Consider the following 15,322-nt stretch of genomic DNA (forward strand, 5'->3'; position numbering starts at 1 on the left):
CTTAAGACCTAAAGACCTAACTAAATGGACAAATACATCATGTTCATGGATTAGAAAACTCAAATTTGTAAATATGTCCACTAATCCTATCTTGATCTATAAACTCTAGGTAATTTGAATTAAAAATCCCATCAGAATTTTGTGTTTGTGTAGAAATTGACAAGCTGATTCTACATTTTATATGGAAATGCAAAGAACTAAGAATAGCCAAATATTCAAAACAAAAAGAGAAAGAAAACAACAAGGTAGGAAAACTTACTCTACTATATCAAGACTTCTTACAAAGCTGCCTAACTAAGGCAGTATGGTACTATCATGGATCTAAATTTGAACAAAAAGCCAGACCCAAGAGTACATATGGTATGACTGTATTTAAATAAAATTCAAGTTCATACAAAACTAACCTATAGTTTTGTGTGTGTGCACACAGTGGGGACACTACTGATTTGGGGGGAGCAGAGAGAAGCCCGTGGGGTGCTGGAGAAGTTCTGTATCATCTTAACGGTGGTTATATGGGTACATACACATGTAAAACTTCAAACTTTGTACTTAAGATTTGTACCCTTTACTGCATGTATATTACTGCTCAATAAAAATTTCGAGAATATACAAAATTAATAAATACTCTTTCCTCAAAACCCAGACACAATGTGGGAGAGAATATTTTCCACACAAGTAACCAGTAACAGCCTTCTATAAATCAATAAGAAAAAGGTAGACAACAGAAAAATGAACAAGAAAACTTGAATAGGCATTTTCCAATGCAAAAATAAATGGCTAATACACATTTGTAAGGTTGCTCTACCTCACTAATATTCAAGGAAATGCAAATTAAAACTTCAGGATACTACTTTATACCCACCAACATAGCTAAAATATTAGCTTAATAGCAAGTATTGGCAAGAATACAGAGCAATGAGAACTCATACACCCTTCTAATGGGAGAACAAACTGCTACAACTACAACAAAAAACAATTTGGCTTTATCTACTAAAGTTGAAAATATGCAGCAATCCTACGACTTTGTCTTTACCAAATATAAATGCAAGCACATGTGCAAGAATGGACAAGAATGTTCAACTCAACAAGATGCACAATAGCTTCAAACTGGAAACCCAAATGTCCATCAGTAGAAAAATAGATAAATTATGGCATATTCGTATAATAGAGTACTATATAGCTTGAAGGACTTGCCTACATACTTTTGAATAAAAGAAGCTACATACAAAAGAATATCCATATATGATGTATATAGAGCTCAAACATATGCACAAGAAAACTATAGGGTTAGAAGTCATGACAGTGGTTATTTCTGGGAAGGCAGGGAGTGGTGGTTAGGAGGCTTTTGGGGCACTGACAATATTTCTATTTCTTAACCTGGGTGGCAATTACACAGGTGTAGCTCTATGATAATTTACATGTTTTCTGTGCTTTCTCTAGATGCGTGTTTTTCAATACCACAAAAGTTTAAATGAAAACCAAAAAATAATCTGGCTGCGTTTACTCCCAATTCAGAGGAATAGAATATTTATTTCTCAGCAACATATTTAATCAGACAGAAATTTTATTCCTAAGTATTTGGCATGAAAAAGCCTTACTTTCACAGCTTTAGGTACAAAAATATTAGTTTTCATGAACTTACATGATTCATTTACATTAATAACTCTATGCTCCATTTTTCATCATGTAAATCCCAAGAAACATAATCAATTCCTGTTAGATCAAGTGCAAATTTCTAAGCCTGCCATTAGAAGCCTTCTAGCTTTTACCTGGCTCCATCTATCCAGTAGAAAATTATCTACCCCTAAGTGACAACTCAAACTCTCCATACCTATCAGGTTGGCTTCTAGCACTCCTCACTCAGTTATCCTTCTGTGATTGTCTTTTTTCTCATTCCCAACAATCTATATTTTAAATAGCCTTCAAGAATCTGTTCAAGTCCTACCTCATCCCTAAAGCTTAATAACTGAGTATATAAATGATGTTTTTATATATTTTCTGTTTGTGTTATCTTTTCCAGGACTTAAAACTTATGTTTCCTAGTGCATCAACTGCAGTGCTTAGTTCACTTAGAGATATGGTAAAAGCCTGAGGAATATCTGATGACTGCTTGTTGCTACGTGGGAGGCTAGAGAGTGAAGAAGCCAATTATTCCTCCATGGTCCCTAAAAGCACTAGTGCTCTGAAGGTTTAGAGCTTCAGACAGAAGTTTAGCTGTGTATTTTCACTGAATACAATGTGTAGTGAGCACCAACAAAAAATTATGGGGGAAAGGCAAAATAAAATCAGTTAAAATAGGAATATTTGGACTATAATAGAAGCTTAAATACTCAGATACACAAGAATACCTTTATGAATCCCAATGATTTTAGAAAGAAATTTTAATCATAATTTGAGCAAATATCAATAAATCTTTAAAATGTTAAAAATAGCCTATTTCAATATTTTGGGTATACTAATAACCTCTGCTGAGACAGTGCTTTTAAAATAATTAAGTAGAAGGAAGCAAAAAATATCACAATTTAGTGACTAGATAATTTCTGAGTAGCATTAGCAATCTGGTATGATATGATGAATTAGTATATGGTATCTGAAACAAAGAACAATTAGCAAACATTGGGATTAAGTTTATTTACAACTTATTAGTAAAGCTAATAAATAATTGGCTTACTGAAAACAGAACATCTTTAATTGAAGCATTAAGTGAACCCACGTTTAGATTCGTCTCCCAAAGACTGTGTTCAGCAAATATTGGCATGTGCCATCACTTCTTCCTTAATGAAACTGACAGTTGACCTTGTACATACAGAAGATCCAATTAATATACTAGTGATCCTTAAAAGGGATATTAGTAGTGTTCAGTCTTTGTTGAAAAAGTACATGTCATTAAAATGTTAAGTTAAAAATCCAGAGAAACTTCAACATACATGAGCTTTTTGATAAGGGTTGTTGTCTTTGATTCCCGGCAAATATCTACGCCTTCCCAAAATGGTCTGAACAAACCCATCTCTTTTACAATTCTTCACTGTCTCTTTCATGAAATGATTAATCCCTATAAAGAAAATATAGAAATATTTAATTACAACCAAATTCTATCCTTCATTTCATTCATTGGTTTCAATACAGTGAAATATACCAAAACTCCACCATGATTCTTAACACTAATATATCATCAAAATTATGCATACAAACTTTCATTCACTTTTCTTAGATTCAAAAAGTTACAGACAAAGGGGACTTCAGAAATGACATAATCTAACCCTGTTTTTGAGCAACAACAATAACACCACAACCAAAATATGAAATTAAATTCCAGAACAGAGCAGGTAACAAGCGGTTTTTAATCTAAGACATTAAGATTATTGCATACCACATTTATTTCTGTTCTTTGACTATGTAATTCCTCTTTTACTCCTTGATCTTATTAACATTTCCAAGCTTAAAATATCCCGATAGGTCCTTGTTACCAGTTATGCTATGACCCAAAGCAGGACCTTACTGAAATCAGTGCATGAGTTATAATATAATAAACATTTTAGTAGGAACATATGTGACCCACTTCTTAAAATTCAGGAGACTACGTATAGTGCAGTATTCAAACACATTTCAATTTCCTAGACCAACAGTCCTTTGCAACCTAGAACAGACAGTTATTATGTCTTATGGATCTCCAGGATGAATTTCTTGCTGTTGGTGATATCTGACCCCTAGCATAGGAATTTCAGAAAGCAATCAGGCTCTCATCTTTTTCCCTTTAAAAATTGCTGTGATACTGTTGGGTGAAGAACAAAGAAAAGGATGAAATATAAGAGGCTGCACCTCTACAAATTCTTTTACCTAACTCCTATAGGAGGTCTCCAAATATTGAAATTGTAAGACCTTTAAAAAATAATCAGTTTGAAGGTATAATGTACATACAACAAAAGGCATCCACTTCAAGTGAACAGTCTGATGTACTTTACCAAATGTACATACCTTTACAACTACTGCTGCAAGATACAAAACACTTTCATCTCCGTTTATAGTAAGCCCCTATTATTAGACTCACTCACTGATCTGCTTTATGACAATATATCTTAGTTTTTCATGTTCTTGAATTTCATACTAATTATACTGTGTATTCTCATTTTTGTCAGCCTTCTTTTACTAAGAAAAATATTTAAGAATCAATATAGTACTGAGTATCAATATTTAATTCCTTTTCCTTGATCTATATAGTATTCCATTGTAAAAATATACCAAAATTTATTTATCTATTTTCCTGTTGATAGACATTTGACCTGTTTTCAATACTTGGCTGTTATGAATAAAGCTGCTATAACATTCATGTAAAAGTTTTTCTTTGGATATATGTTTTCACTTTTCTTGGGCAAATATCTCATAGTAGAATTGCAGGGTCAATGTTTAGCTTCATATGAAAGAGCCATATTGTTTTCCAAAGTGGTTTCACCATTCTACAATTCTACCAGCAAAGTAAAACAGATAATGTTTTTAATTTTACTCATTCTGCTGTTTTTGTAAAGGCAGCTCCTTGTAGTTTTAATTTGTGTTTCCTAACAGATAGTAATGACAACATTTAATGTAGTCATTCATATATTTAGTAAAGTATCTGTTTAAGTCATTTGATTTTTATTTTATTGGACTGCTTGCCTTCTGGGCACTGAGTTATAAAGGTTCTTTATATATTCTTGATGCAAGTCCATTGTTAGATAATAACTAATACAAATATTTTCTCCCAGTCTGTTTGCTTTTATATTTTCTTAATGGTATCTTTTAAAAATTCTTTTTATGGTTAATTCAATATTATTATCACCTAAGAAATCTTTGCTAACCTCAATATCACAGAGATTTTTCTCATTTTCTTTTGGAAGATTTACAGTTTTAGCCATATACTTTTTCAAAAAAAAATTCAGAATATTATGTAGGTACAAACACTTAGGTTACATAAATTGCCTTTGCACCGCCCAAGTCAGAGCTACAAGTGTACCCATCCCCCAGACAGTGCAAACCTCATCCATTAGGTGTGAAATTACCCCTCCCCTCCTCTTCCCCCACCTACCCGATACCCTATATTATGTCCCACATGTGCACATAAGTGTTGATCAATTAGTACAAGCTTAATGGTGAGTACATGTGGTGTTTGTTTTTCCATTCTTGTGATATTTCACTTTGAAGAATGGTCTCCAGCTACATCCAGGATAACACAAGAGGTATTCACTATTTTTTTATGCCTCAGTACCATGGTATACATATACCACATTTCATTAATCTACTCATGTATTGATGGGCACCTGAGTTGTTTCCACATTGTTGTAATTGTGAATTGTGCTGCTATGAACATTTGAGTGCAGGTATCCTTTTTATGGAATGTCTTTTTTCCCTTTGGGTAGATGCCCAGTAATGGAATTGCTAGATCAAGTAATATAGTTTTAGCTATTTTAGGTATCTCCATATTACTTTCCACAGAGGATATACTAGTTTGCAGTCCCACAAGCAGTGTATGAGTGTTCCTATCTCTCTCGCATCAACACCAATTATTATTTTGCGACTTTTTGAAACAAGCCATTCTCACTGGAGTTAAACGATATCTCATTGTGGTTTTGATTTGCATTTTCCTGATGATTAGAGATGTTGAGCATTTTTTTCATAGGTTTATCGGCCATTAGTCTATCTTCTTTTCAAAAGTTTCTGTTCATGTCCTTTGCCCACTTTTTAATGGGGTGGTTTGATTTTTTTCTTGCTGATTTTCGTGAGTTTTGTATAGATTCTAGTTATCAACCCTTTATTGGATGTGTAGTGTGCAAATATTTTCTCCCATTCTGTAGGTTGCCTATTCGCTCTAATGATAGTTTCCTTGGCTGTGCAGAAGCTTTTTCATTTGATCAGGTCCCATTTATTTTACTGCTGCTGTGATTGCTTTGGGGATCTTCTTCATAAATTCCTTGCCTAGGCCAATGTCTGTAAGAGTTTTTCCAAGCCCCTCAGGACTTAATCCCCACCAGTGCCTTTCTCCTCTCAGTTCTGCTCCACAACCTCTTCCCATGGAGTCTCCTGTTCAGGCACCCTTCCTTCAGATCCCCATCTGATCTATGTTTCTCTGTCTGTTTGGATTTTCTCTTTCATCTAAAACGTCTCCTTCTTGTAGAGACACTCTGGCTGTCGGTGTCTTTGGTCCTCCATCTTGCTCCTCACCCAGGTGTGGTAATTTTTCTACCTATATATTTTTAAAGTCTATGTTTCACATCATAGGTGTGAGATAAAAGTTGAGGTTCATTTTTTCCCATGCTGGTATCCATTTGTTCTAGCACCAATTTCTGAAAGACCATCCTTGCATCCACTGAATAAGCATGCCAACTTTGGTGAAAATCAATTAACCATAGATGCCTAGGCCTATTTCTGGGCCTTCTATTTGTTCCATTGTTCTCTCTGTCTACCCTTAATCTTGATTATTGTTGTTTTATAATAAGTTTTGAAATCAGGGAGTATAAATCCTCAACATTGCACATTTCCCAAAAACATTATTCTCATTATTCCAGGTCCTTTGGGTTTCCATGTAAATTTAATCAGCTCATCAAATTCTATACAAAAGTCTAATATAATTTTGATTGGAATCACACTGAATCTATAAAATAATTTATAGAGAATTGTCATCATAACAATGTTGTGCCTTCCAATAAATTAACATGGCATATGCCACATTTATTTAAGTATTCATCAATTTCTCTCAGACTGCTTTGGCATTTTCAATATATATAAGTCTTGCACATATTCTTAAATTTATGCCAAGTATTTCATATTTTTTGATGTTATAAATGATATAAAAATATTTATTTTAGACTTCATTTACTAATTATTTGTTGCTAGTACATAGAAATGCAATTGGTTTTTACAGATAGACATTGTATGGTGGAATCTTGCTAAATTTAGTTATTTTTCTAGTTGTTTTTGTAGAATTCATGTGATTTTCTATGTACAAGATCATGCCATGTGTGAATAAAAAGTTTTCTTTTTCCTTCCAAATCTGTATACTTTTTTCCCCTTGCAGTATTGCATTGGTTGCTTTAGGACCAGTGGGCATAAGGGACAGGGTTGATTACAAAAGGTCATGAGAGAACTGTTGGGGGTATTGGAGTACTGGTTCCGTACTTTGTGGTGTAGATTATATGACCAGATGCATCTGTCAAAATTCATGGAACTATACACCTTTTGCAGGGTGAATTTTATTGTTTGTAAATATTACCTCAAAAAACTGCCAAAAGAGGAGATAATTTAAGATGATGATACTCAAACTGCTCTATAACAGCAATTCTTACAGCTGCTGCTGGCACATTTAATTAATGGTTTACTGTTTCAAACTAAAGCTACCTAAACTCAAAGCACAAATCAATTGCCAGATTCTCTGGGATATTCACAATGACACGGTAGCATGTATTAATACATCAACTGCACTTTGTTATTCTGTTTCTACTTTTATGAAAAAAAGTTATTTTTTTTTCAAAAGATATCAAGTAAGATTATACTTTAGTAAATAATCATAGGTAAGGTTAATATTATTTGCCATTAATAACGCCTGATGAAAACTTATCATTAACAGATATTTCAATGGAAAATTCCATAACACAAATTTTTGGAAATTAATGTAATATGGTAAGATGGTTAAAAAGAAAAGTATCTGAAATAGAATTACCTGTGTATCGGGATTTGAAGGAGTCAATATAGCAAGCAGCATCATTTTCGTTAATGCCCATCTGCTCTCCCAAAGCCTTAGCTCCCATTCCATAAATGATTCCATAGCAAATCTGAAAAGGAGTCATCATACTCAGCAAATAAATTAAAGGTCATAACCACATAAAATGCAAATATAAAGACTTCTTTAGGGTTGAAATTTTAGCAAACTTTTTACTTCACAGTAAGTCAGAAATGATTAGATCTGATTTTGGTGGGTTAGATCCCCGGCAAACACCTTTTCTGCCTTTTAGTATTACTTTTTGAGAGAGACAGAGAGAAAGAAGAAGAAAGGGAGGGAGGGAGAGAATATTAATGAATATAACGGTGCATGTGTGTGTTTTAAGAAAATAACCCCAGTGATCTAAAAGGAAACGTTTATTTCTGACTATTGGTCCTTTATCTAGCAGTTGTTAGAGTAGCTTCTTACTTCTTGTAGTACTTCACTAATTTCCACTTAAAGAAGTACCAAGAGTCAGGCAAGAGAAGCATTATAAACATTCCTCTCCTCGCCCTTGTATAGGACTAAAGAGTAGGAAAAGTAGGCTTTGTCATTGAATAATAGGAAAAAAGAGTTCACAGAAAATAAATATCTTCTTCACTGCACAGCCACCTGAAATCCCACATCTGCAGAATTCATTTCACTTAAATACAAACAAAAACTCTGGAAGAAATTCTGGGAACAGCAGAGGGAAATGGTATAAATAGGCTACTAAAGAAACTGATTTAATTATACGTATTCCCTGGGTTCAAAGCTTTGTTCTACCATTCCCAAGATGTCTGACATTATACAAGATACCTAACCTCTTTGTATCTTAATTTCTTCATTCATAAAATGAGGATAGTAGTATCTATGTCATGGGATTATTAGGATTACATGAGTTATTAATTCTTTAGGAAACTTCCTGACATAATGTTGTTAAATAAAATATAAAAAGATATCTTGCATAAGATGATTATCAGAATTACAAAAAACTTTTAATGTGATAAACTAAGTAGAGAGGATCCCTCCCCTTTTTAATACATTAAGAGGGGGATTTCCTCCTTTTTTCTTTCCTTTGGTTTTTTATGTTTTACTTTCTTGTGGCTCCTACTGTTGTTTTTTAAACTCATATTACTTAGTGTTGTCTGAGATCTCAGCAAGACTCAGAGATTAGGTGCTCCCGTGCATGGTGTAACAAGGGACAAACTGGTATAGCATAAACACTATTAAATTATGCAAGAACTTATTAAATAGAGGCAGCTATCACCAGTGGATAAATGTGTAGGTTAGGGAGTCAGAGTGCCCAAGTTCTGGCATTCTGAACTTATCCTAGCTACACTATTTATAGGTGTATGTACAACTTTAAGGAAATTATTAACTTTCTGTGCCACAGTTTCCTCCTCTATAAAATGGGAAAAGTAATAATCATACTTATCTCATGGTTTGTTTATGAGAATTAAACATGAGCATATTATCTATTTTACCTAGGGTCTGATTCTTGCTAAATGCAGGACCCCAGAGAAGATTAAATAAACAGAAAGGACAGAGCTGGCTTGCTTTCTACATACTAGGAGAAACAAGTGTTGGTGCTAAAGAGGCAGTGGTGAGAGGAAATGTTTCACGCTCAGTGAGCCAGTCAAGAATTAGAGCTGTGAGTAACTAGAATGGCAGACTAATAAAGCAAGATCTCAGGGTGGGGTGATGTGCCTTTACCTCAGCCAACAATCCTGCTCTCTTGCAAATGGCATAGATTTCCCACAGGTCATGTGGTAAGGAAGTATCACTGTTAATCCAGGACAGGAAACGGTATAAATGTGGCCTTTGGCCTTCTCTGTGCCTAATACTCATCCAGGAGTAGGAACTAATAACATGGATCCATTTCAAAGGTACAAGGGCAGCATGAAGCTTTCACAGGTTGATTAACTAATCAATAGCCTCAGAAGCTAAAAAGCTATCAGTTATTAACCATAATCCACAGCTCTGCAATATTTTTTCAACAAACATTTAGAGCACACCTTCTATACAAAGTACTGTGGCTTGATGCTGTGGGAAAATATAAAAAGGAAAATATGGAACTTTACCTCAGGACACTTAGAGACTAAAAAGAGACTTTAAATATATATATATATATATATATATATACACACACACACATAATATATATATATACACATATATATATGTACACACACACACACACACAATGACCTCCACTACAACAATGACATCTACCATTTTTAAATAATTATCTACTGAGTACCAGGCACTGTGACTAGTCATATTATGGTTTTAAATGCATATGGCTTTCCTGGCACTAAGTGTCCTCAGATTTCAGTTTTTCTGGTTCTTTCTATTGCCTCCACAAAAGTAAGTATAATGAATACCATGAGGTAGGCTCAGATGAAATGTGGTTTGAAAGATCCAAAGACAAAGAAATTGTTCCTTACCTACAAACAACTGAGATAATTTTTAACTTTTTCTAATCATTCAATTCTTCTCATTTATATTAAGCATGTTCACTAAGATCACCTGCTTTGCTTGTCGCCTCAGATCATCCCCAACAGAATCTGGTTCAATCATCTTCCATTCTGCTGCAATACTCCTAAAAACATCAGCTCCGGTGTTTAATACTTGAATGAGACGACGATCACAGGATAAATGAGCCAAGATCCTCAGTTCAAGCTGAGAGTAATCAGCAGCCAATATTAAACCACCTGAAATAAAAATGATTTTAGAAAAGCTAGTACAAAGTTCTATATAATATAATCCAAGTTCTATATAATTGAGCAGGATGACAGCAATTTAGTTCTAATTTAGATATGTTCAAATGTTAAAACCTTGCTCTTAATATGATGCAATTTAGTTCTGTATCTTAGATCATTTTTTTTTCCATTTAGTTTCTAAGTACATGTAATATGGGTAAAGCCACCCTGACCTCTTCCCCTAACACTGTGGAGTGCTTCCCCTCGGTGTACCCACAGCACCTGGCACATAATCTAAAATGGTTCTTTCAAGCCTCTCCAATGTGGCACTGAGTCCTTTGGGATAGGAGACCATTTTCCTTTTCTTTCCACAGAAAGCCTTACACAATCTTGGTACAAAACAGGCTCTTAACAAATAGTTGTTGAATTAATAAATTAATTAAAGGAGAGACTGGTGTCTAATGTCTGCACATGTTAAATGGGCTGGAGAGAAACATGTGCTTTGCTTCAACAATAATAAAGACATTTAATGAAAAAAATCAAGTGGTAAACAAGTGAGAGTTATTAAGAGAATTAAGATAATTTAGCTATAGATTAGAAATGAGTGGATTAGATATGCATGGCAAAAACAAAATATTTTGAAAATAAAAGTGAGGTCATAGAAAAAGTAAAAAAAAATCTGCAAATGATCAAAAAGGACCAGCAATTAGACACTATAGAAGAAAAGATTAGTGCACATTAAAACAGTCAATAGAAATTATCCATTAAAACACAAAGCAAAAAGTTCTAGGACTTTAACAGAATACTTCCTATAAGATTTCTGGATAAAATGCAGTAACATATAAAAATATATTTTACATATATATATATATATATATACACACACACACACACACACACACAAAACTCCTTCAAAAGGAAATACCTAGGCACCAGAACAAAAGACGGACCTCAAAAACTCAAAATTAGTCCAATATGTGTATGAGATGATATCAAAGACGACCATGGGGCACTGTATTCAGACATAGGTCCTAGTGGCCATAGACTGGTTTTCTTTTTTAATTATTATGGGTACATAATAGTTTTATATCTTCAAAATGTTAGACAAAAAGCCAATTCAAGCGATTTTCTTATTTGAGTACAAAATGGGTCGTAAAGCAGCAGAGACAACTGGCAACATCAACAACAATGCATTTGGCCCGGGAACTGCTAACAAATGTACAGTGCAGGGACAGTTCAAGAAGTTTTGCAAAGGAAAGGGAGAGCCTTGAAGATGAGGAGCACAGTGGCTGGCCATTGGAAGTTGACAACAACCAATTGAGGTAATCATTGAAGCTGATCCTCTTACAACTACATAAGAAGTTGCCAAAGAACTCAACGTTGACCATTCTATGGCATTTGAAGCAAGTTGGAAAGGTGAAAAAGCTCGATAAGTGGGTGCCTCATGAGCTGACCAAAAATCAAAAAAATCGTTTTGAAGTGTCATTTTCTCTTATTGTACACAACAAAAAACGATTTCTCAGATTGTGATGTGCAACGAAAAGTGGATTGTATATGACAACTGGCGATGACCAGCTCAGTGGTTGCACTAGGAAGCTCCAAAGCACTTCCCAAAGCCAAACGCGCACCAAAAAAAGGTCATGGGCACTGTTTGGTGGTCTGCTGCCAGTCTGATGTACTATAGCTTTCTGAATCCCGGCGAAACCATGACATCTGAGAAGTATGCTCAGCAAATTGATGAGATGCACCGAAAACTGCAATGCCTGGTCAACAGAAAGGGCCCAATTCTTATCCAGAACAACACCTGACCACATGTCATACAACCAACACTTCAAAAGTTGAAAGAGTTGGGCTACAAAGTTTTGCCTCATCTGCCATATTCACCTGACTTCTCGCCAACTGACTACCACTTCCTTCAAGCATCTTGACAACTTTTTGCAGGGAAAACATTTCCACAACCCGCAGGATGCAGAAAATGCTTTCCAACAGTTTGGAACTGAAGTTTCCAACTGAAGCACAGTTACGTCACAGGAATAAACAAACTTACTTCTCACTGGCAAAAATGTGTTGATTGTAACGGTTCCTATGTTTGAGCTTAGTTATAATGATTTAAAATTCACAGTCCAAAACCACAATTACTTTTGTACCAGCCTTAACATTTAGCTCCAACATATGAGTGAGAACATGCAAGATTTATCTTTCTGTGCTTGGCTTATTTCACTTAACATAATGTTCTCCAGTTCTATCCATGTTGTTGCAAATGGCAGGATTTCATTCTTTTGTGTGGCTAAATTATATTGCATTGTGTATATGTATCACAATTTCTTTATCCATTCATCTGTTCATAGACACTTACGTTGCTTCCAAATCATGGCTACTGTGAATAGTGCTACAGTAAACATGGGAGTGCAGACATATTTTGCATATATTGATTTCCCCTCCTTTGCATATATGTTCCCAGCAGTGAGACTCCTGGGTCATATGGTTGTTCTATTTTCAGTTTTCTTGAGGAACCTCCATACTGTTCTCCATAGTGGTTGCACTAATTTACATTCCCACCAACTGTGTACAAGAGTTCTCCTTTCTCTGCATCCTTACCAGTATTTGTTATTGCCTGTCTTTTTGATGAAAGCCATTTAACTAAGCCAAGATAGCTCATTGTAGTTTTGATTTGCATTTCTCTAATGACTAATGATGTGCATTTTTTCATATACCTGTTGGCCATTTGTATGTCTTCTTTCAAGAAATGTCTATTCAGATCCTTTGCCCATTTTTTGCTCAAATTATTTTATTTTTTTCCTATAGAGTTTTGGAACTCTTTATATATTCCAGTTATTAATCCCTTGTCAGGAAGTTTGCAAATATTTTCTCCCATCTCTCTCTTCCCTTTGTTGATTATTTCCTTTGCTGTGCAGAAGCTTTTTAGCTTGATGTTACCCCATTTGTTCAATTTGCTTTGGTTCCCTGTGCTTTGGGGTATGACTCAAGAATTCCTTGCCCAGACCAAGGTACTGAAGAGACATTGTTTTCTTTTAGTAGTTTCAGATCTTATATTTAAGCATTTAATGCATTGTGATTTGATTTTTATATATGGTAAGAGAGAAGGGTCTAGTTTCATTCATCTGCATATGGATATCCAGTTTTCCCAGCATCATTTATTGAAGAGACTGTCCTTTCCCCACTGTATGGTCTTGGCACCTTTGTCAAAGTAAGTTTACTGTAGATGTGTGGATTTATTTCTGGATACTCTATTTTGTTCCATTGCTCTATGTGTCTGTTTCTATGCCAGTACCATGCTGATTTTGTAACTACAGCTCTGTAGTATAATTTGAAGTTAGGTAAAATGATTCCTCCAGTTTTGTTCTTTTTGCTCAGGATGGCTTTGGCTCCTCTGGGTCTTTCATGGTTCCATCTAAATTTTAGATTTTTTTTTTTTTTTCTGAAGAACGTCATTGTATTTTAATGGGAATTGCATTAAATCTGTAGATTGTTTTGGGTAATATGGACACTTAACAAAACTGAATCTTCCAATCTACAGGCATGGAATACGTTTCCATTTTTTCGTGTCCTCTTCAATTTCTTTCATCAATGTTTTACAGTTTTCATTACATAGATCTTTCACTTCTTTGGTAAAGTTTATTCCTAGGTATTTTATTTTATTTGTAGCTACTGTATATTGGATTACTTTCTTGGTTTCTTTTTCAGATTGTTTACTCTTGGCATATAGGAATGTTACTAGTTTTTGCATATTGATTTTGTATCCTGCAACTTTACTGAATTTGTTTATCATTTCTAATACTTTTGTTGTTGCTTTTGTTTTTTGGTGAGGTCTTGAGGTTTCTCTAGATATAAGATCATATTGTCTGCAGATAAGGATAATTTGACTTCTTCCTTTCCAATTTGGATGCCCTTTATTTCTTTCTCTTCTGTTCTTTCTAGAACTTCCAGTACTATGTTGATAACAGTAGTGAAAGTGGGCATCCTTGTCTTGTTCCAGAACTTAGAAGAAAGGCTTTCAGTCTTTCCTCATTTGGTATGATACTTGCTGTAAGTCTGTTATATATGGCTTTTGTCAGGTTGAGGAGGTTCCTTCTATACCTAGTTTTTAGAGAGTTTTTATCGTGAAGGGATGTTGATTTTTATCAAATACCTTTTCAGCATTAATTGAAATGGTCATATGGTTTTTGTCCTTTGTTCTATTAATATGATGTATCACATTGATTTGCATATGTTGAACCATCGTTGCATCCCTGGAATGAATCCTGCTTGATCACGATGAATAATTTTTTTAATATGTTGGTGAATTTGGTTTGCTAGCATTTTGTTGAGGATTTTCACATCTATATTTATCAGAGATATTGGTCTGTAGATTTCTTATTTTGTTGTGTCTTTTCTGATTTGGGTATCATGGTTCTACAGGCCTCATATAATGGGTTTGGGAGTATTCCTTCCTCCTTGCTTTTTTGGAATAGTTTAAGTAGGATTGGTATTAATTCTTCTTTGAATTATTGGTAGAATCCAGCAGTGAAGTCACTGTGTCCTGGGCTTTTATCTGATGGGAGGCTTTTTATTACTGTTTCTAGCTCATTAGTTGTTATTGGTTTATTCAGGTTTTGGACTTCTTCCTGGTTCAATCTTGATAAGTTGTATGTGTCAGGAATTTACCCATTTCTTCTAGGTTTTCCAATTTGCTGGCATATAGTTGTTCATAGCAGTATCTATCAATCCTTTGGATTTCTATAGTATCAGTTGTAATGTCCCCTTTTTCATCTCTTATTTTATTTATTTGGGTCTTCTCTCTTATTTCCTTAGTCTGGCTAAAGGTGTGTCGATTTTATCTTTTCAAAAAAACAACTTGTGTTTTGTTGATCTTTTGTATTTTTTCGTTTCAATTTCATTTATTTCTGTACTG

At 34.5% G+C, this 15,322-nt stretch overlaps 1 protein-coding gene across 1 annotated transcript in view; it reads right to left on the bottom strand.

Moving 5' to 3' along the window:
- Positions 1-15,322, bottom strand: part of POLQ (DNA polymerase theta) — a 99,130-nt gene that overhangs the window by 7,364 nt on the left and 76,444 nt on the right. Inside the window, exons 25-27 of the mRNA XM_069472689.1 lie at positions 10,238-10,422; positions 7,688-7,799; positions 2,928-3,052 (exon numbers count right to left, since the gene is read on the bottom strand). Coding sequence (XP_069328790.1) covers positions 2,928-3,052; positions 7,688-7,799; positions 10,238-10,422 — 422 coding nt within the window. The remainder of the gene's footprint in view (positions 1-2,927; positions 3,053-7,687; positions 7,800-10,237; positions 10,423-15,322) is intronic.

The sequence above is a fragment of the Eulemur rufifrons genome, chromosome 7, assembly GCF_041146395.1.
Source record: "Eulemur rufifrons isolate Redbay chromosome 7, OSU_ERuf_1, whole genome shotgun sequence".
In the NCBI taxonomy this organism is placed as follows: Eukaryota; Metazoa; Chordata; class Mammalia; order Primates; family Lemuridae; genus Eulemur; species Eulemur rufifrons.